General features: G+C 47.4%; 1 protein-coding gene across 2 annotated transcripts in view; it reads right to left on the minus strand.

The window, feature by feature from the left end:
• Positions 1-25,440, minus strand: part of NOS1 (nitric oxide synthase 1) — a gene marked incomplete at both ends in the record, with an annotated part of 86,438 nt that overhangs the window by 55,847 nt on the left and 5,151 nt on the right. For both annotated transcript variants that reach the window (XM_082853251.1, XM_082853250.1), the window contains one exon: positions 15,522-15,648. In XM_082853251.1, the coding sequence (XP_082709377.1) occupies positions 15,522-15,648 (127 nt within the window). The remainder of the gene's footprint in view (positions 1-15,521; positions 15,649-25,440) is intronic.

Below are 25,440 nucleotides of genomic sequence, written 5' to 3' on the forward strand. Positions count from 1 at the left end.
GCAAAGGAGGCTCTGAGCTCCTGGGCATTTCAAAGGCTTTGTCAACACCTCTTTGCTTGGGGAGCCTGCAGAGAGGCCCTGAGGAAATGGAAGGAAATGATCTCGCAACCCAAGAGGAGATAGCAGGTGAGGTCATGTCAGCCTGGGGCCCTGAGCCAGGAATTCAGCTTGTAGGAGCCCCGGCACCCTCATTCCTTGCCCCTTTCCTTCCCTCCCTACTTCCTCTCTTTCAACAAATACACACTGAATACGTACTATGTGCCAGGGACTTGTGTTCTAGGCCCTACAGTGATCCCCATCCTATTGGGAGAAGCATCTAGCTGCATGCTCTGAAGCAGGGGTTTGCAAACTGTGGCCCCATGGGCCAGATTTGGTCTACCGTCTAATTTGGTACAGCCCATGGACTAAGAATGGTTTTCCCACTTTAAACTTGTTGAATAAAAAAGTCAAAAGAAGGATAATGCCCCATGACAGGTGAAAGTTACACGAAGTTTGAATTTCAGTGTCTGTGAATAAAGTTTTATTGGCACACAGCCAACCTTGCTTGTTTCCATATTGTCTATGGCTGCTTTTGCAATACAAGGGCAGAGTGGGGAAGTTGTGATGGAGACTAAGATGGGATGGCCCACAAAGCCAAAAATATTTCCTATCCTCTCCTTTACAGAAAAAGTTTGCAGACTCCTGATTTGAAGGATTAAATTCCAGTGGCTGAAAGCTAACCTATCTTACTTATGTCTCCATCCACTTAAACATTGCTGACTCAGAGATCACTCCTGATCATTCTCTAAAACAGCATCCCATCCTTGTTGCTCTCTGCCCCTTTATCATGCTTTATTTTTATTCATAGCACTTATCACTGCCTGTGGTTTATGAGTATATATGTATTTGCACATGAAGGTATGTAGTTATATCTCTTTATCTTATATAGATTTACATATATCTTTATAGATGTTTAGATATAGATACAGTTTTTTGCCTACTCACCATCCACTTTGCTCTTTTGCCAGTCTCTAGACCGGTGCCCAGCACACACTACGTGTTCAACAACATGTTCATTTGAGGTCTGCTATGGACTGAATTGTATCCTCTCGAATTCATATGTTGAAGCTCTAATTCCCAGTGTGACATATTTGGAGATAGGGCTTTTAGAAGGTACTTAAGGTTAAATGAGGTTATAAGGGCAGGACCCTAATCTGATAGGATTAGTGGTCTCATAAGAAGAGGAAGAGAGATCGCTCGCTCTCTCTTTCCCTGTGTGCACAGGCTGTGTAAGGTGGCCGTCTGCAAGCCAGGAAGAGAGCCCTCGCCAAATGCGACCATGCTGGCACCACCCTCCAGAACTGTGAGAAACAACTTTCTGTTGTTTACGCGGCTGAATCTGTGGCTGTTGTTTTGGCAGCTTGAGCTATTTAATATAAGGTCTAAATGCATTTCAAATTGTAAAGCAATTATTCTCCAATAAAGATGTTTAAATAAATAAATAAATGCAGTTCAAAACTGTGGAGTTCCTTAAATGCTAAGCCAAAGACTTCGGCCTTGATTTAGTAGACAGTGGAGAAGCTGCCTTATGGAGGGGGTGGCATTATCGAAGCTGAATTTTAGGAAGTATGTGACTGCTGGGACTACAGGAGGGAGAGGGTGAAGGCTCAGAGACCCAGGAGGGGGCTGCTGCACCAGTGCAGGGGAGGGGCCTGGAGGGTGGAAAATACCGCTGCAGGAGCAGACGACAGGAAGGCAGGAGATGGGAGCTGGGGTGCCAGAAGCCGGACAAGAGCCTTGTAGCATGAGAGGATGGGAGGGAAAAGAACAAAGTCAACAATGACTTGGAGGCTTCCGGTCTAGGTAAGTGGGAGGATGCGAGCCTTTTAGCAGACGTCGGGAAGTAAGGAGTGGAAGTGGGGGGAACGTGGAGGGAGGAATTTAAGGCAGGAAGATAGATGCTAGACGTCAGAATCTGGCAGATCTAGAAACAGAGGCCAGGCACCCTGCCCTCCTCCGATTGTGGGCTGTCACAGCCAGGAGTCTCACAGTGAAACTGGGACATATTAGGAACTGTTAGGAGTTGAACTGTGTTCTCCCAATTCATACCTTGATGCCCTAACCCCAGGACCTCAAAATGTGACCTTATTTGGAGTCTTTAAAGAGGAAATTAAGTTAAAATGAGGTCATTAAGGTGGCCTTAATCCAATATGACTGGTGACCTTACAAAAAGGGGAAATTAGGAGGCAGACACGTATACAGGGAGAACGCCATGTGAACACGAAGACCGTCATCTACAAGCCAAGGACAGGGGCCTGGAGCAGCTCCTTCCCTCACAGCCCTCAGAAGGAACTAACCCCGTAGCCACCTTGATCTCAGACTTTTGGTTTCCAGATTCTGAGCTAATAAATTCCTGTTGTTTAAGCCACCCAGTTTCTGGTGCTTCCTCCTGAAAACAGCTCTGGGAATCGAATCTAGGAGCTGAGGCCCAAACCTGTACAAAGCAAGTAAGTTCTCATTCTTTCACTGTTGGTGTCAGCGCCAGCTCCTCCCTCATAGGCCTTCAGCGACTTGCCCTGCTTGGCTTGCTGTAAAATGAGGGCAGCACGCTGGGGCTGAGCCGGGCAGCGGGCCATCCAAACCAGGGCCTGGATACCACACACCATGCTGCAGCCCCTTAGCTGCAGCCCCAGGCGGCACTGTTCCAATCTGTGGGTACCACCCCTCAGAGCAGCAGGTATAACCCGGTTGGGAGCTGTGGCAGCTCAGTTTCTAGAACCACGGGCCCGCAAACCAGCAAGTACGCACCCACCCGTGCAATTAAAAAATTGCTACTTATAAAACTTAACCAACAGCGTTAAGTACCTTGGAGTATAATTTCCCTGTAGTGTATTCAAAGCATGATTTCTAAGGTGATTCATTCTTTATAATAACTCCACAGAAGCTTGAAATGGCTTATTCTTTCCCCACTCTCTCTCTTTCCCCCTGATTCAATGGTCCGTGTTCTATAGTCTGTGGAGGATGATTACGGAAGGGGGTGCTTGGGAGTCAGACTCATCACAGTTTGGGTTCACAGACAAGGGCCTCTGGAGGTGAGGTTTTGTTTGTGTTTTTTTTGACCCTGCAGGGCTGCATGTGGGATCTTAGCTCCCCGACCAGGGATTGAACCCGCGCCTCCTGCAGTGGAATCAGGGAGTCCTAACCATTGGACCGCCAGGGAAGTCCCAAGGGGTTTTGAAGTTAGCTTGTTGTTGCTTTCTCCAAATGAGGTGATGCTTGTAGCCACAATGATCTCACAAGATGATCAGCATATTAGACAACTTTAAACTTGGTCCCATTGCCAGACCAGAATGTACACTATGAATTAATTTTGAGAAACCCTGTAATTATCTTGTGGCCCATCCCTATTATATTGCATTGTACTGTGTGTGTTTCTTAAAAGCATCAACTTGCTAAATATAAATATTTAAAATGCACAACAAGCTTGGTGATCATGTTTTGGACTTTTTACCTCTTAAGCATCCTGGGACCCTCAGAAAATAGAAGTGGGGTGGGGCCCTGTGGACTTCCGAGAATCTCCATGTGAAGGTGGCTTTGGCAGCTCATATCCATTTGTAAATAGAGGAGGAAAAAATGACTCTGACCCAACTCGGCCTATCTGGGGAAAGAATCTGAATACGGTCTGATGCCATAAATGAGCATACAGATTGGAGTCACTGATTTCCTGAGCTAGAATGTCATTGTCCTACACGGACGACACTCAAACAGCTTGCATTGAATATATTCACTATTAAAACAAACAGTGAACAAAATACGTGCAGGGCTTCCCTGGTGGCGCAGTGGTTGGGAATCCACCTGCCAACGCAGGGGACACGGGTTCGAGCCCTGGTCCAGGAAGATCCCGCATGCTGTGGAGCAAGTAAGCCCGGGCACCACAACTACTGAGCCTGCGCTCTAGAGCTTTCAAGTCACAACTACTGAAGCCCGCGCTTCGCAACAAGAGAAGCCACTGCAAGGAGAAGCCCCCGCACTGCAATGAAGAGTAGCCCCCGCTTGCCGCAACTAGGGAAAGCCTGAGTGCGGCAACGAAGACCCAACGCAGCCAAAAATAAATAAATAAATTTATTTTTTTAAAAAATGTGGAAATTCCAGCAGGACTGAACCCAAACACCCATCAATATAGGCCCCACTTCCTGGTTCCACCCTGGCTCAGACCACCTACAGCAGCAGGTCATAGAAAGCTGGTCCCTTGACTAAGTGACCTAGGAAGACCCTGGAGGTCACTGAGCAGGTGATGGTCTGGGTGGAGGGATGTGAAACATCAGCAAGATTTGGATTCTGCTGCCGCTGGGAACTCTGAGGGACTCTGTTCAATAAAAATTCCTGGAGAGCATCCTTTGCGCCCTGTTTGAGGGCAATCCAGGAACCCCTGGTAACTCAAGGAAGTGGGACGGGGGTACTGAAAATGCTTTGGGGAAAATCCAACCTGAGTGTCTCACTCTGGTCGTGAGCAAGATCAAGGCAAAGGATACCTGGCCCGATAGAGTTGGGGGCAGAAATGGGGTTAACTGCAACTTACATTAGGGACCTGGGGGCACCTTCCCACAGAGAGAGACTAATCTCAAAACATAAGAGGTTTCTCAAGTGCTCAGAGACAGGCCCCCCCGGAAGGCACCCTGAATGCAGCCAGTGGAATCTGCTAGAGCCAGCCAGGCGGGCTCTGCGGGGAACATCTGCTCATGAGTCTACGAAACCGCAACTATCACAGTGTGATAACTTAGCACTGCTGCGTGTGCGTCTGTGTCTGGAGCTTGTCTTTAGACCGGTTGTTTCTGGGGGTTGAGGCAGATACTCGAGGAAAAGATGACTTCTAGGCTCTGAACTCAAGGGCCGTGATCATTGCAATTTCATTTCAAGTGACATTCAGTAAATGCCTATTCTGTGCCTCACCCAAGCTAGGCCACTGCGTATCCACTAGTGCATGGACTCCTCATGGTAACCCATTTTTCAGATGAGGAAATGGAGGCTCTGAGAAGTAAACTGACTATCCCCAAATTAACAACCGATAGGCCACAGAGCTGGGCCTGGAATCCAGGCCCTCGAAGTTGCCTTTTTTTCCATCTAGGTCTTAGTGCTCCCTGCTCTGTGTATTCCTAGAGCTTGGCCCCAGGAGGTAAATGCCATACACATCATTGATTTGAATGATTGACAGGGATGACGATGTCGTCGTAAAGGGAAAGAGACGTGGCTTTGTCACCAAGACTCAGTGGGGGGTCGCGTTCCCTTTCTGGGCCACAAGGGTGTCATCTGCAAAATGGGGACAGGGCTTCTTGCCCTATCTGCCTCACATTAGCAATATAATCATTAGCAATACATCTTTACCTAAATTAGCAATATGATGCCTAGATCAGCAATATAATAATTAGCCAAATCACAACAACAACAATAATAATGACACTAATGAACTTTTTTGGAGCATTTATTCTGTGCCAGGCCTTGTAGAGTTAAGAGTGGCTCTAGGGCTCCATGGCCTGGGTTCAAGTCCCATCTTGCCCACTTACTAGTCAAGTGACCTTCTTCAGGCTATTCAACCCTTTGGGCCTCAGTTTATTCATCTGTAAAATGGGAACGATAACAGTACTCCATTCGGTTGGGCTGGGGATGAAATGAGGCTGTGGATCTAAAGTGCTTGGCACAGTGCCTGCCTCTGCTCAACAAATGTTAGCTTTTATCGTGACAGCAGATGCTATCATTTCATACAGTATCTCATTTCTTCCTCCCCACTACTCCACGAGCCCATAAGCCACTATGAGCCTCAGCGCAGATGCTAATCAGTTGTCTGACCACGGTCACCAGGAGGAGGAAGCCAAACCTAGGCTGACCCCATGGCTGAGCTCTTGAGTCCAGGGATTAGAGTGACCACACCCCCTGCAGGGTAGTATTGTTATCAGCGTTATTGTTATTTTTATCCCGACATCATTACATGCAGTGAGTCAGGGCTGACTTAGAAGATTTCCCTGCGGCACGCTGGGCTGTCGCTGAGAGGCAGAGGACTGTGCTGGTTTGCCTTCATCCAGACACAGCCTGGCTGGGTCTGGCTGGCCCCGTTTGGTCATCAGCAAAGCCAGCAGCAGCTGGCCGGTTGGGGTGTTTACTCCCAGAGGGGCTCTGGACACCTGTGAAGATTGAGAGCCCATAAGCACTCCCCTTTTGCCTTATAATTTGGAGCTGCGCAGAGAGGCTGGGGTGATGCTGACACTTACCTGGAAATAGGGAAAAGCTTCTCAGCAGATTCTGACATTTTGAAAGCTAGCAAGCCCTATGTCCCCAGGGGTGAGGAAATGCCAGGTTCTCGAGGAGGTGGTGGGGATGGGGTGGGGAGGGAGATTTCAAAATAAGAATCATCTCTCTGACTACCTTGTTGCCTTTGTCAGTAAGAGGCTGGAGAGAGGGGCAGCGGGCTGAATAAGAAGGAAGAAACCCAAATGGAAATGCCACTTCCCCCAGGCCCAGGCCCCCCCCCGTTGCACCCCCTAAGGATTGGATGGATGCTTAATTAGTATCTGAAAATAGACGTTCTGCTCCCAAGCAGGGCACGGTTCTACCCCTACCCCTTAGGAAAGCAAATCAGGCAGGCAAGAAAAATAGATGCTTAATAAGAAGGGAAGCAGAGAAGGGCTTGTTTCAGAGCCTAAGGTTTTGCGGGGGAATGGACAAACAGCACTTTCTCATGTCCTTAATCTAGGGTAGCATTTCCACTTAGGAGGGTTATTATGTAAGGGGTTTTCAGAAAGTGTCAAAACTCAATATGTGTCTCAGGTGGTATTAGCATCAAAGACAACCTCAGCAATCAAATAATAATCCTTAGCAAGAAAAAGAAACATAGTTTATCAGCCATCGCTGTTCCTTTTAAAACTGTAATGCTTTTCCCCTCTTTCTTCTAGGCAAACTCCTACATGATCATCAAAACCCAGATCAAATGTCACCTCTTCCAGTAAACCTTTCCTGATACCGCCTGAGGTATTTATGTTCCCGCAGTGTCTTGTGTCCCTCTCTGTTTTAGGATTAATTGCACTGTCCATGTGTCTGTCTCCCCACATTCACCCATGAAGGTCTCAAGGGCAGGGAGGGCGATGCTTACTCACCTTTGCTTCCACCCCGAGCTGCGCAGGCGGCAGATATTGGGTGACTATTTTTTGTGTGATGGGTGAACCGATTCATTCCATCCACCAGCCCAGGCCAGATACAATTTGCAAGGGGATGTTAAAGATAAGCATCACAGAGTCATTCACACACTGTGTTCTAGTGACCAGGGACTTGAGTCTCACTGGCTCTACCCATTGCTGACCCAAACTATTAGCAAAAGAAATAACCGCTAGGTAAAGATTAACATCTCAGCCTTCTGAGGCTAATTTAAGAGAAGTTGCCTCTATGGCTCGATTTTCCTCGAGTCTGGACAAACAAGAGTATCAAAGAGGATAGGACAGACCACACTACTCCTTCAGGGACCTAACAGTCGTCTGAGTCAGGAAGTTCTTTCTCATGTCTAGCCTGCATCTGCCCTGTGTCACCTGGGCTCTGTTGCCTTTTGCCCAGTCCTTGGGGAAAAGGCAGACCAGCTGCTCCTCCACCAGCTCCTGTCTCTTTGTGACTCAGGAAGGCAGGTAGTGGCTGGGTCTCTCTTTGTGTTATTAACAACGCTACCCCCTCCACCGTTGCCTAAAAAGGCAGCAAATGTGGGTTACAACTGGGAGGAAGGAAGCTGATTCCAGGAGCTCCAGGTAAAGTGGCTTTGAGCAGGTAGAGAAGAGGCTAAGCATAGGAGCTGGTCTTTCAGGTCAGAAGGAAACACATTGGGTTTTCTGTTAATTTGCTCAGCCTGGGAAACATTTCTGAGCACTGTGGCTGTGAGGGTGTCTAGCAGGAGGTAGCTGGGCTGTTTCTTTAGCACTGGGACTCCAATATAACTGAGCGCTTGGGTCTCCAGCTCTTTTCAGCTCTATTTCTGAGGGGCATTTGGAAAATTGAGTCTTAGACAGCAGAGCCTGGATAATCTCACAGGCCAGTGATTTTGAACCTTTTTTGGGTCACGGACTACAGTGAGGACTTGATAATGATAAAGGAGTGAATGTAAATCCAAGCACTGCTGGTCTGTATGTCATGCTTCCAGGAGCTCCCATGTCTAAAACTGTTTGGCTGTCTTAACCTCAGGAAGACTGTCTTTTCCCCTTTCTCCAGCACCCTTTCTCCTCCAAGGAAATGGAACTTCCATTTTAGAGGAGGCCTTAAGGCAGGTTCTCAGCACCTCCCCCTGATTGCTATAGACTGAATGTTCATGTCGCCTGCAAATTCATCTGTTGAAACCCAACCTCTGTGTAATGTTTTTGGAGGCGGGGCCTTTGGGAGGTGATGAGGTCATGAGGGTGAGCCCTCATGAATGGAATTAGTGCCCTTATGAAAGAAACCCCAGAGAGGTCCCTTGCCCCTTCTGCCATGTGAGGACACAGCCATAGATGGTTGTCTATCAACCAAGAAGCAGGCCTGCACTAGACGTTGAATCTGCCAGTGCCTTGATCTTGGGTTTCTCAGCCTCCAAAACTGTGGGAAATAAATTTCTGTTGTTGATAAGCCACCCAGTCTACGGTATTCTGTTATAACAGCCCAAATAGACTAAGATACTGATCATTTCATCATGATGCCTTGCAAAGAAGGTCTCTGGTCCTGTTTTTAAAAAAAAAAAAATTAATTAATTAATTAATTTTTGGCTGTGTTGGGTCTTCGTTTCTGTGTAAGGGCTTTCTCTAGTTGCGGCAAGCGGGGGCCACTCTTCATCACGGTGCGCGGGCCTCTCACTATCGCGGACTCTCTTGTTGGGAACACAGGCTCCAGACGCGCAGGCTCAGTAGTTGTGGCTCACGGGCCTAGTTGCTCCGCGGCATGTGGGATCTTCCCAGACCAGGGCTCGAACCCATGTCCCCTGCATTGGCAGGCAGACTCCCAACCACTGCACCACCAGGGAAGCCCCTCTCTGGTCCTATTAATCTCCCTGTCCTGTCCCCAGTATTGAACCCTACTCCTCTGGCTTGAAGTTCAAGTTTATGTTTTTCAAGCTGTCACTGTCTAACCAATATGGACCCTCTGAAATAGCCATAATCGTGCTATCACTCAAATTTCAGCAGGACTTTAAGGGTCTTTCTGGTGGGGTCAAGGCCTCCTCTGCTTCTTCCCTCTACCCCAGATCTCAGGGGTTACTGCAGACCAGCAATCCCAAACTCTGATACATAGAGGGGGCAGGTAGGTAAGGCAAATCAGTAAAGCCAGCTGGGTAATCTCAAGACAGAACACATGGTTGCATATTAAACACATAAGAATATTCTTCATTCTCACAAACATGAAATCTTTCGCATCTTTCCTGAAATGTGTGAACCTCTTGGTCAATCTCTACCTGCCACTTATAATAAAGACATGGATATGAAAAGATTTAACTTTCATCCTATTATAAGAAAACCAACAGCACTAATGTTATGATAAATGACAATGAACAGTTGGCAGTAATGAGAGGGGCACAATAGAGAGTGGTGGGAATTGTGACAAACTGGAGAGCACACACCCTGTGTAGTGGGAAGAGCTGTTACTCAGTCCAGGCAGATTATTGCCCCATAAGAATATAGGGTCAATGTAGCTAGGCTGTCCACATTTGTAAGATAAGTTGTAAATGTGATAATTACATGAAAATTTGAAACACTGGCAATAAACTCAAAGTACAAACATAAATTGTCAATTAGGACAATATAGTACAGACTTAACAAATCATGTCTACAGCCTGGATCTGGCCTGAGGCTACCTCTTTCTGTCCTTTGTCTTGGGAGGGTTTGCATTATGGCAACACCTTTTCCTTTCAGTTAAGAAAGAAAATGTAAAGAAAATTTAAGCTCTATTTGTTCATTTAATCATTAATGGATAATAATAGTCCTTACACTCACAGTATGGCCTGGATTTTTGAGGACAGCATAAGAGAAGGCTACAGTTGTGCTTGTCCACCAAACATTCCCAGGTGTCCCTGCAAGAGGGGGCGTGCTTGGCTGGTGGCATCATGGATCTGACCTACTGTGGAATCCCTGATGTCTTTATCTTCCCAACCATCAGCAGCTAAAGAAAGCAATTCCCACTGAGGCTCTGGAATGTCTCATCCTCCCCTGTGAAGCTACTTAGAGAGGCTATGAGTCATTGCTTATGTGGGCTAGTGGTGAAAGGTGCTGTCCATAGAGTAAACATTCATTTAATCATGAATGAAAGAGCTTGGCAACTTGGCCTGTGCCATCCAGGGCTTGGGACAGGTGGAGGGAAGGAAGAGGATGACCTGCTGAGTGGCCATTCCACTTTGCTCTGGTGCAGTGGAGGGGTGGGAAATTCACATGCCAGGGTTGCTCTGGTCTGGTCTGTTAGGTGAGAAAAAGGCTCTGCTAATCTCTAGCCAGATCTAGCCACTCTCACCGTATTGACTCAGCTGTTAAAACATTTCTCAGAAAATTGGCAGAGACTGAAGAGTTTAATAACACACCAAGCTGGTGAGGCTGTGGGGAAACAGTCATTCACCTACTTAGCAGGTGGGAATGGTGCAACCCCTGTGGTGAGCAGTTTGGCCATATCTGCCCAAGTCACAAATGTATATGACCTTTGAGTCAACAATTCTGCTAGTAGGAATTTATTCTTTTGATAAGCCCACCCATCTGTGAATGAGGTATTTGCACAATGTCATGCATTATAGCAATGTCACGGCAAAATATTGGCAATGGACCACGTATCCACTTTGGAGGACTGGCTCAATAAACATGGCAGAGCAATATAATGGAATATTATGCAGCCATGAAAAAAGAACCAGGACTCTTTACCTACTAATGAGGACTAATCTCTAAGATACGTTGATAAGTGAAAGGACAAGGCACAAAACAATACAGTCATATGTTGGAGATATTGTGGGTTCATTTCCAGACCAATAATAATACAGCAAATACCACAATAAAGTACGTGACACTAAAGTTTTGGTTTCCCAGTGCATACAAATGCTATATGTACCATACTACTATACTGTAGCCAACTAAGTGTGCAATAACCTTGTGTCTTAAAAAATGTACATAATTTAAATTAAAAATAATGCTACTAGAAACATGGCACCACTAGACTTGCTCAGTGCACGGTTGCCACAAACCTTCAATTTGTAAAAACAAACGAACAAACAAACAAACAAAAAAAGCAATGAAACAAGGTCTGCCTGTATGATGTGCTCTCATTTGTGTAAAAACATGTGAAAATAGCTCTCTGCACATGGCCCTGGGCTGCCATCTTGGATTGCAGTGTCATCCGACCCACTTCTGCACACGGCCCGCCTGAGCTGAGGTGCTGGCGGAAGCCATTCCGCACTAGGAACTCCGGTCGGAAGAGATGGGTGTGAGGCCTCTGCACGTGGCCCCCTGTGAGCAAGTGAAACCCGACTAAGCACAAAGGAAAAGAAAAAGCCATCTCAGAGCTGGGACTATTTTCAAGGCTACTGTATGTCTCTGTGGAACACTGCCTCTGGGGCAAAACAAGGAAGAAGCAGGTGATTCTAATGTGCAGCACAGAGGAGAGCCACTGCCGGCCAGCTTCTCCAACTCTGAAGGCACTCCGACCGTGTGGCTGACAGGGTCTTGGTGCTCCGGCCAGGCGTCAAGCCTGAGCCTCTGAGGTAGTAGAGCCGAGTTCAGGACATTGGACCACCAGGGACTACCCGGCCCCATGTAATATCAATCAACAAGAGCTCTCCCAGAGATCTCTGTCTCAATACTAAGACCCAGCTCCACTCAACGACCAGCAAGCTACAGTGCTGGACACTCCATGCCAAACAACTAGCAAGACAGGAACACAGCCCCACCCATTAGCAGAGAGGCTGCCTAAAATCATACTAAGGTCACAGACACCCCAAAACACACCACCAGACGTGGTCCTGCCCACCAGAAAGACAAGATCCAGCCTCATCCACCAGAACACAGGCACAAGTCCCCTCTACCAGGAGGCCTACACAACCCACTGAACTAACCTTACCCACAGGGGGCAGACACCAAAAACAACGGGAACTATAAACCTGCAGCCTGTGAAAAGGAGACCCGAAACACAGTAAGTTAAGGAAAATGAGAAGACAGAAAAACACCCAGCAGATGAAGGAGCAAGGTAAAAACCCACCAGACTAAACAAATGAAGAGGAAATAGGCAGTCTACCTGAAAAAGAATTCAGAGTAACGACAGTAAAGATGATCCAAAATCTTGGAAATAGAATGGAGAAAATACAAGAAGCGTTTAAGAAGGACCTAGAAGAACTAAAGAGCAAACGAACGATGATGAACAACACAATAAATGACATTAAAAATTCTCTAGAAGGAATCAATAGCAGAATAACTGAGGCAGAAGAACAGATAAGTGACCTGGAAGATAAAATAGTGGAAATAACTACCACAGAGCAGAATAAAGAAAAAAGAATGAAAAGAATTGAGGACAGTCTCAGAGACCTCTGGGACAACATTAAATGTACCAACATTCAAATTATAGGGGTCCCAGAAGAAGAAGAGAAAAAGAAAGGGACTGAGAAAATATTTGAAGAGGTTATAGTGGAAAACTTCCCTAATATGGGAAAGGAAATAGTCAATCAAGTCCAGGAAGTGCAGAGAGTCCCATACAGGATAAAACCAAGGAGAAACATGCCAAGACACATATTAATCAAATTCTCAAAAATTAAATACAAAGAAAAAATATTAAAAGCAGCAAGGGGAGGGCTTCCCTGGTGGCGCAGTGGTTGAGAGTCCATCTTCTGATGCAGGGGACACTGGTTCGTGCCCCGGTCCGGGAAGATCCCACATGCCGCAGAGCGGCTGGGCCCGTGAGTCATGGCCGCTGAGCCTGCACATCCGGAGCCTGTGCTCCGCAACGGGAGAGGCCACAACAGTGAGAGGCCTGCGTACCGTAAAAAAAAAAAAAAAAAAAAAAAAAAAAAAAAAAAAGGCAGCAAGGGGAAAGCAACAAATAACATACAAGGGAATCCCCATAAGGTTAACAGCTGATCTTTCAGCAGAAACTCTGCAAGCCAGAAGGGAGTGGCAGGACATATTTAAAGTGATAAAAGGGAAAAACCTACAATCAAGATTACTCTCCCCAGCAAGGATCTCATTCAGATTCAACAGAGAAATTAAAATCTTTACAGACAAGCAAAAGCTAAAAGAATTCAGCACCACCAAACCAGCTTTACAACAAATGCTAAAGGAACTTGTCTAGGCAGGAAACACAAGAGAAGAAAAAGACGTACAATAACAAACCCAAAACAATTAAGAAAATGGTAATAGGAACATACATATCGATAATTACCTTAAATGTAAATGGATTAAATGCTCCCACCAAAAGACATAGACTGGCTGAATGGATACAAAAACAAGACCTCCCGTATATATTCTGTCTACAAGAGACCCACTTAAGACCTAGGGACACATACAGACTGAAAGTGAGGGGATGGAAAAAGATATTCCATGCAAATGGAAACCAAAAGAAAGCTAGAGTAGCAATTCTCATATCACACAAAATAGACTTTAAAATAAAGACTATTACAAGAGACAGAGAAGGACACTACATAATGATCAAGGGATCAATTCAAGAAGAAGATATGACAATTGTAAATATTTATGCACCCAACATAGGAGCACCTCAGTACATAAGGCAAATACTAACAGCCATAAAAGGGGAAATCGACAGTAACACAATCACAGTAGGGGACTTTAACACCCCATTTTCACCAAAGCTGGACTAATCAACTAAAATGAAAATAAATAAGGAAACACAAGCTTTAAATGATACATTAAACAAGATGGACTTAATTGATATTTATAGGACAGTTCATCCAAAAACAACAGAATACACTTTCTTCTCAAGTGCTCATGGAACATTCTCCAGGATAGATCATATCTTGGGTCACAAATCAAGCCTTGGTAAATTTAGGAAAATTGAAATCATATCAAGTATCTTTTCTGACCACAACGCTATGAGACTAGATATCAATTACAGGAAAAAAACTGTAAAAATGCAAACACATGGAGGCTAAACAATATGCTACTAAATAACCAAGAGATCACTGAAGAAATCAAAGAGGAAATCAAAAAAACCTAGAAACAAATGACAATGGAAACACGATGGCCCAAAATCTATGGGATGCAGCAAAAGCAGTTCTAAGAGGGAAGTTTATAGCAATACAATCCTACCTCAAGAAACAAGAAAAATCTCAAATAAACAACCTAAGCTTACACCTAAAGCAATTAGATGGAGAAAAGGGAACCCTCTTGCACTGTTGGTGGGAATGTAAATTGATACAGCCACCATGGAGAACAGTATGGAGGTTCCTTAAAAAACTAAAAATAGCGCTACCACGACACAGCAATCCCACTACTGGGCGTATACCCTGAGAAAACCGTAATTCAAAATGAGTCGTGTACCACAATGTTCACTGCAGCTCTACTTCCAATAGGCAGGACATGGAAGCAACCTAAGTGTCCATTGACAGATGAATGGATAAAGAAGATGTGGCACATATATACAATGGAATATTACTCAGCTATAAAAAGCAACGAAATTGAGTTATTTGTAGTGAGGTGGATGGACCTAGAGTCTGTCATACAGAGTGAAGTAAGTCAGAAAGAGAAAGACAAATACAGTATGCTAACACATATTTATGGAATCTAAGAAAAAAAAATGTCATGAAGAACCTAAGGGTAAGACAGGAATAAAGACACAGACCTACTAGAGAATGGACTTGAGGATATGGGGAGGGGGAAGGGTAAGCTGGGACAAAGTGAGAGAGTGGCATGGACATATATATACTACCAAACGTAAAATAGATAGCTAGTGGGAAGCAGCTGCATAGCACAGGGAGATCAGCTCGGTGCTTTGTGACCACCTAGAGGGGTGGGATAGGGAGGGTGGGAGGGAGATGCAAGAGGGAGGGGATATGGGGATACAGGTATACGTATAGCTGATTCAATTTGTTATACAGCAGCAACTAACACACCATTGTAAAGCAATTATACTCCAATAAAGATGTTAAAAAAAAACGTGAAAATAATGTTTGTGTATTTGTTTGTCTATGCATAAAATATTGCTAAAAGGACCCCTAAAGTGATGATTTATGAATACTGCTCGCCTCTGGGGAGGCAAACTGTGTGGCTGGGATGACGGGAGAGAGCAAAAGGTTTTACCATGTATCTTTTATATCTTTTAAATTTAAAACCATGTGAATGTCTTTCCTGGTAGAAACAGAAGGAACATTTGAAAACTAGCAAGGTCGCAAAGTAAACTCAACCATACCCAAGCCCAAATCCATAGCCCGGGATAAGCGCTCCTGGCCTCGGCTCCCCACCCCAGCTCTCCAGCTACACTGGCTGGTTTCCTCCCCCACGTGGTTTGGGATTTGTCTCCCCAAGAGGATTCAGGGAGCCATGGAGTGTGTGTGCCAGGCTGGCACCACCACTTACCTGCTCCTTCTCTGAATACGGGTTGTTGAGGACGACTGGCATGTTGCCCTTCCCCCATAGGTCATTGAAGACTCGGTCGTTCTCCACACCGAGGGGCAGCGGTCTGTGTGATTTGCCATCCAGATCCCTGAAAGGCAAGGCAGGGGACGTGAGGAAGACTCGACGTCTGGAGTGATGGGCTGGCCACCCTGCTCTGAGTCCTGAGTCAGTGCAGAACCTTCAGGGCTCACCCACCTGACTCTACACGGAGACGGGGAGCTTTGGACCTGCAGCCTGCCCCTTCGTAGGATCAAGCGTGAAGGTGAGCTCATCCAGCTTGGCACTGACGGCTGGCACACACCCATTTTGTGGACATCGTTTTAGAATGACCACGACATAGGTTTTGTTCTTCCCTCCCTCTTCCCTCATTTCCTCATCTAGGAACACAGGGGCGCCCTGCTCCTAGCAGAATCCTATGCAGAACCCCTGGACAGCTTAACATCCCCGAAACTTAATGATAGAAGACACAGGAAGCAAGAGGGATAGGGTTGGAAACCAGTCCTGCGGGCCAAGGTGATGAGTCATACAAGCGCCGTCTAGAGCACTGATCACAAGACTAGTGATACCAGCCCAGGATCAATAGGAATGATTCTGAAAATAAGGGGAAATAATACTACTATTAATAACGACAGCGTTTATTAAGTACTTACTATGTGTCAAGCACTTTTCATACGTCTTAGTGAGTTTAATCCTTGGGACAACCGTAGGAGGTAGGTATGAATGTTAATGACTATTTTAAAGATGGCAGAAGTGAGACAGAAGCTAAGTCGCTCGAGGTCACGGTATCCCAGCCGACTCTCCACATTTATTCTGAAGTGGAGGCTCTTACTAATACCATCACTTCTCATCATCGTTCCCACCCCCGTCACCATCCACCATCAGCTTTATGATTGTCATCATCTGCACCATCGTAATCATCACCATCCAACTTCTCCTTATCAGGATAACCCCCATGGTCACCATAGCAACCATCCCCATCCCCATCAGCACCAGTATCATTTGCCTCATTATCACCAACGCTATTGCCCAAATCCTTCCCACCCTTCTCCTCATCATCACCTTCATCAGATCAGAATCTTCTTCATCATCATCCTCCCCTTACATCATCACCATCATCATCATCTTCATCACCACCATCATCTTCCTTACAATCATTATCAGATGAGGAAACTGAGGCTCAGAGAGTTTAAATCACTAGCCTTAACCCTCACAGCTAGGGATGACGGAGTTGGGATTCAAACCCAGGCTTGTTCCTGACTCTGGAGGTTGACTTCTTAACAACGAAGCTTTCCTGGCTCTCTGCCCTTGAACTCTGATAGGTTCAAGGAGAGGCTATCTTGGCTAGATTCCACAGGCTGAACATCCTCAGAGATGGAGAGAAGTCATGGCTGAAATCGGACAGACTTTGCATCAAAACCCAGACCTCCCAATCAGTCCTGCCTCATCTCTGTTCTCCTGTCCTCTGAGCACTGCCCTCCGGCTTCCTAACGATCTGCCTCTTTTTAACCCTCCCGTCCAGTTTCACTCTATGGTATCTGTCTGTTCCCCAACTTTGGGTGATGTGGCTTGCTCTGTGGTCCATCTCAGTTTTGGTCCCAGGTGTCGAGGCTGGCCGTATCCAGCCTTCTGTTCCATGTTCCCAGCTTTGGGGACTCCTGGTCCTAGCTCCATAATCTCCTCCAAACCCCAATCTGGTGCTGACAGTCACTTGGGATGAATCAGAAGCCAGGGCCCAAGCTCTGAGTACAAGGCCGTAAGTGGCCCCTCTGGCTGCTCACAAGGAGCGGGGGGCTAACCAGAACCCCCTCCTTGCTTTGTTTCACAGCATTCTGGTGGCCCACGTCAAAGCCACTTCTGCTCACCTTGCTTGGAGAGGTCTGCAATCGTCAGAGGGAACGTTCTGTTTTACCCTCTTTAAAATGTCACCAAAACACACCAGGAGTGGTTCTTGATTACAGACATTTCCCAAGTCAGTGGTTTACCTACATGGTGATAAACAGAGGAATTGTCTGCTGAGATGGCTGCTCTAAATGTCACTCCAGTCCCTCTCAGCTCTAAAACTCCTGATCCTAGGATATCACGTGACCATAAGTGGGGATTCAGCAGAGAAGAGAGGAGGTTAGTACTGTTTGAGTGTCCGTAATGTACCAGGTGCCAGCACAGAAGTTATTTCACTTAATCTCAACAGGTACTAAAAGCCCTATTTTACAGATGCAAAAACTGAGCTCAGAGAGGTTATGTAAATTTCCCAGGGTCCAGCAGTAAGCACACAGCAGAGCTGGGATTTGAAACTAGGTCTAACTGATGCTCGGCTCAGATCCTTCTTTTTTTTTTTTAAACAGAGACAGGAAAAAGGAGTCAGGATGCTTACGCTAAGCCAGGGGCTAAAGAGCAAGGAATCCAACATCTCTCACTGAATGAGGTCAGTCTGCAAAAATTACAGGGTTAAAATTACCTGGACAACTCTGAAACCGCTCACATGGCTTGTCTTGTGTGAATCTGCAGGGAGAATTCCTTTTAGCAACCTTTTTTTTTTTTTTTTTTTTAAAGCCTTTAACACCTTTGTTGAAATAACGCATTTGAAGTGTTCTGTCAACACAAACTTATTTGACAGTCCTGGGATGAGCAGGGGAAGAATATTTTTAATATGGGACCATAGGGAACACCCATTAGCGTCTGACATGGAGGCATTTTGTTTCCTGCACCCGGGGACAAAATCAGAAGTAGATTTACGTACATTCTCAGCTCCCACCCCCCACCCCAAGTCTGTCCGTGATAACCAGGTCTGAGGGGAATATGGGGTTTATGGCCATGAATTTGCTCAGCCTGGGAGGTATCCGCTTGCTGGGTTCGTAAGGGCCGTTCAGCCTACTGGTTAAGACATGGGCTGTGGATTGGGTAGAGCTGGGTTCAACTCTTAGCTTTGCTGGTCATAAGCTGTGTGAATTTGGATATTTTCGATACTTAACCTTTCTAATTCTCAGTATACTCATCTCCAAAGTAGGGTTAATAATAATACCCAGTTCACGGGGTTACTGCAGTGGTTAAATGAGGTAAAGCTTATGGCGCCTAGCCTGTGGCCTCTGCTATTGCTTTGACTACTAATTTGCTTACAGGCTGATCAGACAGAAAACAGAGAAAAGAAAATGCTAGTTCTTTATAAAACAGTCAAGATTCCTCTAAGCCAGCATGGTCTAGGAGAACTTCCTGGGTCAATGGAAACATTCCGTGTCTGCCTGTGTTGTCGGTATTTTAGCCTCGGCCCACATGAGGCAACTGAATACTTGAAATGAGCCTACTGTCACTGAGGAATTGCATTTTTAATTTTATTTCACTTTATAGCTAGCGGCATAGCATTGGGCAGTGCTGGCCGAAGGCTTAATATCTCTAAAGACTGAAGGGATATAAGGCTTCCACCTGAGAAAGGGGCGTCTTCCCCGGGGGCTTATGGGGGCCCAGGCAGGAGGTCTGTACTCAGACATTTCTTTTTTTTTAACTGAAGTATAGTTAATTTACAATGTTGTGTTAGTTTCAAGCGTACAGCAAAGGGATTCAGTTACACATACATATATTCTTTTTCGGATTCCTTTCCATTATAGGTTGTTACAAGATATTGAGTATAGTTGCCTGTGCTATATAGCAGGACCTTGGTTTTTACCTATTTTATATACAGTAGTGTGTATATGGTAATCCCAAACTCTTAATTTATCTCCCCTCTCCCACTGTCCCCTTTGGTAGCCATAAGTTTTTTTTCTATGTCTGTGAGTCTATTTCTGGTTTGTAAATAAGTTCATTTGTATCATTTTTTTAGATTCCACATATAAGTGATATCATATGATATGTGTCTTTCTCTGATTTAACTTCACTTAGTATGATAATCTCTAGGTCCGTCCATGTTGCTGCAAATGGCACTATTTCATTCTTTTTTTATGGCTGAGTAATATTCCATTGAGCTATTGCATATCATGTCTTGTTCACAGAGCCCAGAAATTTGGGAATTCTCTGCTTCCTTTCTAGACTCACACCTCCCATCACTCTTAGCCCTGATCTCCACTCTCCTCTCTTCCCAACGAGCACACTATGTCCACGCCTACATTTATCCTTGCCCTCCCCAGGATGCCCTTTCATTTCCCTCTGCTGAGAGCCAACTCCTATTCGTCCTTCAAGGGCCATTTCACATGCCACCTCTCCTGGGGGTTACACAAGGTCATGCTTGTAAAATGCCTAGTACATAGTCAGCACTAACCAAACATGAACTAAATTTATCTTTATTTACAGCTAAGGCAGTTGAAGCCCAGAGAGATTAACTTGTAGAGATCACACCACCAGTGAGAAGTGGAGGAAGCTTCGAAATCAAATGTCTCCGTCTTGCTGTCCTCCCAGCTGAGACTCGCTGTGAACAGGGCTTATGGGGAAGGGGAGCCATTTGATTGGACCTCACACTCGTGAAGAACCTCAAATCTAGATAGCAAATATCCCCCCCAAATGAGGCGGAGGTGGTGAATGTATTTATCAGCTAAATGCAATTTTGGTCACTCCAATGTATCATTGCTTCATTTAAGTCAACACCCTGGGAGCCCACAGATGGAAGTGGATGGGGCCTGGCTTGACTTCTGAGAAGCCTGGGTGGTGACTCTCCTTTGCCAGTACTCTCGAGGCTCTGTCCTGCCCAGCTGCCTGAGGGGTCTTGATTTAGATCAGGGGTTCTCAGCCCGGAGCTCTTGATATTGGGGGTCTGATCGTTCTTTGTGGTGAGGGCTGTCCTGTGCATTATAGGACGTTTAGCAGCACCCCTGGTCTCTCCCCACTAGATGCCGGTAACATCCCCCATCACCCCACCACCAGTTGTGACAACCAAAAATGTCTAGACATTGCCCAATGTCCCCGTGGGCAGGGGGAGAAATACAGTCCTCCCTGTTGAGAAGCACAGCTTAGCTGCAGGCGAGGACCCCAATCCCATGCTTCCCAGCTCCTGGCTCCACGCCCACCGACGGGTCTATGAGGATTTATTTACTAGTTGTCCCTTGTTTCCAGATGGGACTGAGGAACCTGCCTTCATTAAGTGGCTGCCACGTACTCTCAGTGTCCTTATCCCCCTGGAAAGGCCACCCTGCAGTGGACTTGGCATTCTGGTAGACCAGCGGGGCCAGAGCTATCATGTGGTCATGTTTGGTGGTTCTCAAACTTCAGGGTGCGTCAGAATCCACTGAAGGGCTTGTTAAAATTCCCCTGAGCCCACCCCCTGGAGAGTCTGGAATAGCGGGAAGCCTGAAATCTGCATCGCCAAAAGTACCCCATGGGCTTCCCTGGTGGCGCAGTGGTTGAGAGTCCGCCTGCCGATGCAGGGGACGCGGGTTCGTGCCCCGGTCCGGGAAGGCCCCACGTGTCGCGGAGCGGCTGCGCCCATGAGCCATGGCCGCTGAGCCTGCGCGTCCGGAGCCTGTGCTCCGCGACGGGAGAGGCCACGGCAGTGAGAGGCCCGCGTACCGCAAAAAAAAAAAAAAAGCACCCCACATCGGCCAGGGATACCCTTGAAGACCCATTTCTCTTGGAGAGCTCTGAGCTAGACTCTTGTAGTGAGCAGCAAGGTCCCCTCCTGGTTAGAAATGTCACCCTCCCCCCAGCTCCTCTCTCCCCCCCCTTACCCTCCCCCCTAAGATCAGGTAGAATGCCCTCCCTCCTACCTGGTGAGTATTTTTTGTGCTTTTTGGCAAGGACTAAGCTAAAGCCCTTTTCTTCCACTTGACTACCTGGATCATCATACTCAAGCCAAGAGCTGGTCTAGCATCTCTAAACCTTCCAAGGACCTTTGCCAGATCCTTCCAACCGAGGCTCCCCGATCTCCCATGCAGGGGACATGGAGGTCCTGGGCCTGACTCCACAGGGAGTTTGCACGTATGCTGGTCGGCCCAGCGCGGACCGCTAACCCGCCCCGAGGACCCAGGATGGGAAGCAGGTGGGCCCGGCCTGTGTGCGGGGCGCAGCCTGGAGGTGGGGACGGCCTGCTCCGGCCCAGGCAGGCGAGGAGGCCGCCAAGGAGCAGCTGGCCCCGGCAGGAAGCCCTGCCTGCATCTCTCGGCAGACACCACACTCTCCCGCAGCCCCCTTCTCGCCCTCCACACTCCAGCGGCCTTTGGCTTCGCCTCTACCTGGTTATGGATGATGGGAGCTGAGCTGAAGCTGGAAGACTTGGGGGCAGTGGAAGTGCGTGTGGGGTCGCTCTGCAGCTTTCCTGCTAGATTTCATCCCGCTGGAGTCGGGGGAAGTTCTATTTTTTTTTTTTTTTTTAATTATTTTATTTTTGGCTGCGTTGGGTATTTGTTGGTGCGTGCAGGCTTTCTTTAGTTGCGGCGAGCGGGGGCTTCTCGTTGTGGTGGCTTCTCTTGTTGAGGAGCACGGGCTATAGGCATGTAGGCTCAGTAGCTGTGGCTCGCGGGCTCTAGAGCACAGGCTCAGTAGTTGTGGCCCACGGGCTTAGCTGCTCTGCAGCATGTGGGATCCTCCCGGACCAGGGCTCGAACCTGTGTCCCCTGCCTTGGCAGGCAGATTCTTAACCACTGCGCTACCAGGGAAGCCCTGGGGTGGTGGGGGGGGAAGTTCTTGATAAAGAGAAAGGTATGCTCTTCAGAGCGGGAATTCCATGGCAAGTGCTGTAGCTGAGAAGTGAGGCGAGGGCCTCTGAGCTCAGGAACAACCATGACTCTCATTCCTAACGTCACCAAAGCTGGGCAGGGACTTCCCCAGTGGCGCAGTGGTTAAGAATCCGCCTGCCAATGCAGGGGACACGGGTTCGAACCCTGGTCAGGGAAGATCCCACATGCCGCGGAGCAACTAAACCCGAGTGCCACAACTACTGAGCCTGCACTCTAGAGCCCGCGAGCCACAACTACTGAGCCCACGTGCCACAACTACCGAAGCCCGCGCACCTAGAGCCCGTGCTCTGCAGCAAGAGAAGCCACCGCAATGAAGAGTAGCCCCTGCTCGCTGCAACTAGAGAAAGCCCGCACACAGCAACGAAAACCCAACGCAGCCAAAATTAATAAATAAATAAATTTATTAAAAAAAAAAATGCGGGGCACGATTCTCCAGCTTGTGTCTATAGGCTCCAGGCTGGGGGGTTGGGGCTGAGTTGGATCCTAGCTCCCATGGCTGATTGGCTCGCCAGGATGTGGACTTCTTGCTAACAGCTCTTCTGATCTATTTTTTGAGAGGCTCGAAATCGGTTTTAATGTAGAATCTCTTGATTTATCTATTTTGCCACAAATTCACTTTTTCAGTAAACTCTGCAGGCCAGATAAAACTCATGGGAGATCTACTCCTGACCTTCAACCTCCAGTATGTGACCTCTGACCTAAAGGGATGTCGCAGTTCCTCCTCCTGGAGTGGTATTCCAGAGAGGTCGAAGGCAGCAGTAAACCTTCCGGGTATGGCTGTACAGGAGGTGGACCGGTCGGGTACTTGGCCTGCAATAAGCATGGCTACCGTTGACCTTCAGGAAGAACCTGAACGGTTGTTCTGGAAGGAATCTGAGGGCTCGTCTTGTGCATGTACCATTTTTACTGATGGAGGAACTAAGTTAGGCCCAGAGAGGTCAAGGGGTTTTCCTAAAATATGTAGCTGGCGAGTGGCAAAGGGGGCGGGGTGGGGGGAGTGGCGGCGGGTGGATCTAGAAGCGAGGCCACTGAACCCAGTCCAGGGATACTTGATGGTGATGGTGACTGGGACAGCTATCGGCCAGTCTGGGGCCTGGCCACAGCACTGCTCGGGGAGGGGGCTTGGTGGATGAACACGGGAGGCTGAATAACAGCCTCCAGAGATATCCAGTTCTAGTCCCTGGAACCCATATGTTACCTCGCACGGACAAAGCATCTTTGCAGCTGTGCTTCAATTAAGGATCTTGAAAATAGGAAGATTATCCTGGATTATCTGGTTGGGTCCTAAAAGTTGTTACAACTATCTTTATAAGAAGGAAGCAGAGGGCTTCCCTGGTGGCGCAGTGGTTGAGAGTCCGCCTGCCGATGCAGGGGACACGGGTTCGTGCCCCGGTCTGGGAGGATCCCACATGCCGCGGAGCGGCTGGGCCTGTGGGCCATGGCCACTGGGCCTGTGCGTCCGGAGCCTGTGCTCCGTGGTGGGAGAGGCCGCAGTGGTGAGAGGCCCGTGTACCGCAAGGAAAAGAAAAAAAAAATAAAAAAGAAGGAAGCAGAGGGAGATTTGACCACAGAAGAGGAAGGCCATGTGACCATGGAGCAAAATGGTAGGTGTGCTGCTGGCTTTGAAGATGGTGGAAGGGGCCATAAGCCAAGGGATGCAAGGGATACAGCTCTAGAACCTGGGAAAGGCCAGGAAACATCATCTCCTCTAAAGCCTCCAGACTTAAGACCCCCAGAACGTAAGAGAATAAAGATGTGTTGTTTTAAGGCACCAGGTTTGTGGTCATTTGTTACAGTAGCCACAGGAACGATGGCTGATACAAGGAGTGGGTGGTGACAGGGACGGGGATGGGATGGGATGGCCGGTGGTGGGATGGTTGATGGCCCCTGCCCAGGTGTCCAACCTCACCGCCTCCCACTCTCCTCCTATTGGCTGAACTCAAGCCCCACAGGCCTCCTCCTTTCAGTTCCTTGAGCATATCAACCTCATCGCTGCCTCAGGACCTTTGCTCCTGCTGTACCATCTGCCAGGAACACACTTCCCTAGATTTCACATGGTTCACACCTTCTGGCCTCGGTATAAATGCCTTCAGAGAAGCCTTCCCTGACCTTCCGATCTAATGTGCTACCCAACCCCAAGCCACTTCTCCTGAAGTCAATGTATTACTTCCTTCACATCACGTATCACTATCTGAAATGATTGCATGTGTCTATTTGTTTATTATTCATTTCTTGCCTATGATAGGACTCTATAATGGATCATCAGTGGATCCCCAGCTCTTAGGACAGTATCTGAGGCGGAATAGATGCTCCACAAATATCCAGCAACTGAAAGATGGAGAGAAGCCCTCTGGTTACATGCAGTTTGAGGTGGGCGGGCTTGTTTCCATAGCTCTGCCCCAGAATGAGGGTCTGGGTGCCCGCTGGGCCAGGTGGCAGGGATACAGATGGGAGGAGGGCACACAACAAGAGCAATAACTGCTATAAATAGGACCTCGGTCCCCCGCCCAGGAAAGGATGGACTGGGGAAGCCACTCACACTCGAATGTTCAGGGTGAGAATGAAAAGTTGAACCCAGATTCAGCGTGATGACAAAGTTACCAGAGTCAATGCCTTAGTTGAAAAATGCCACCAGAGTGATTCAAAGCCATGAGGCATGTCAAGTGCAGCCTAGGAGGAGATTCTCTAATGCAGACAGTCCTGGAATCAATACTGTCATTGGTCGGTCTGAGATCAGTTCTCCAGGGGGGCTGTCTTTAGTAGATGACAACCTCGGGGCCTCGGTTTCCCCTTCAGACTGAGAAAATATTCTGATGTCCTCAGAAATGTGATGGCTAGTGGTCAAGGGCACTGTGGCCAACAGTGCAATCTACAAAGTTAGTAGAGGTCAAGAGTATGGGTTTAGGGTCGAGTTCTGGCTTTGCCATGGGCTGGCTGTGTGACCTGGCACAAGTGACTGCACCTCTCTGAGTCTTGGTTTCCTTACCAGGAAAACGGGGTGCTATGCAGAGAAAGTGAATTACTTGATGTAAAGACCATAGCCTGGGGCCAGCCCCGTCTGGAGTGCTCAGCAGAGGCTGACCAACATGATGATGATAAAACTCAGGCTTGTCATAGAAGGAGGCCACCTCTCCCAGTTAAGCTGATTCTATAGGGTTGAAATTGACTTCCGTTCCTCCAGTCACATTCCCTTGTCTGGTTTCTCTTTAACTGTAGACGCTCACTGT

Source organism: Leucopleurus acutus, assembly GCF_964270905.1.
Source record: "Leucopleurus acutus genome assembly, chromosome: 13".
Classification (NCBI taxonomy): Eukaryota; Metazoa; Chordata; class Mammalia; order Artiodactyla; family Delphinidae; genus Leucopleurus; species Leucopleurus acutus.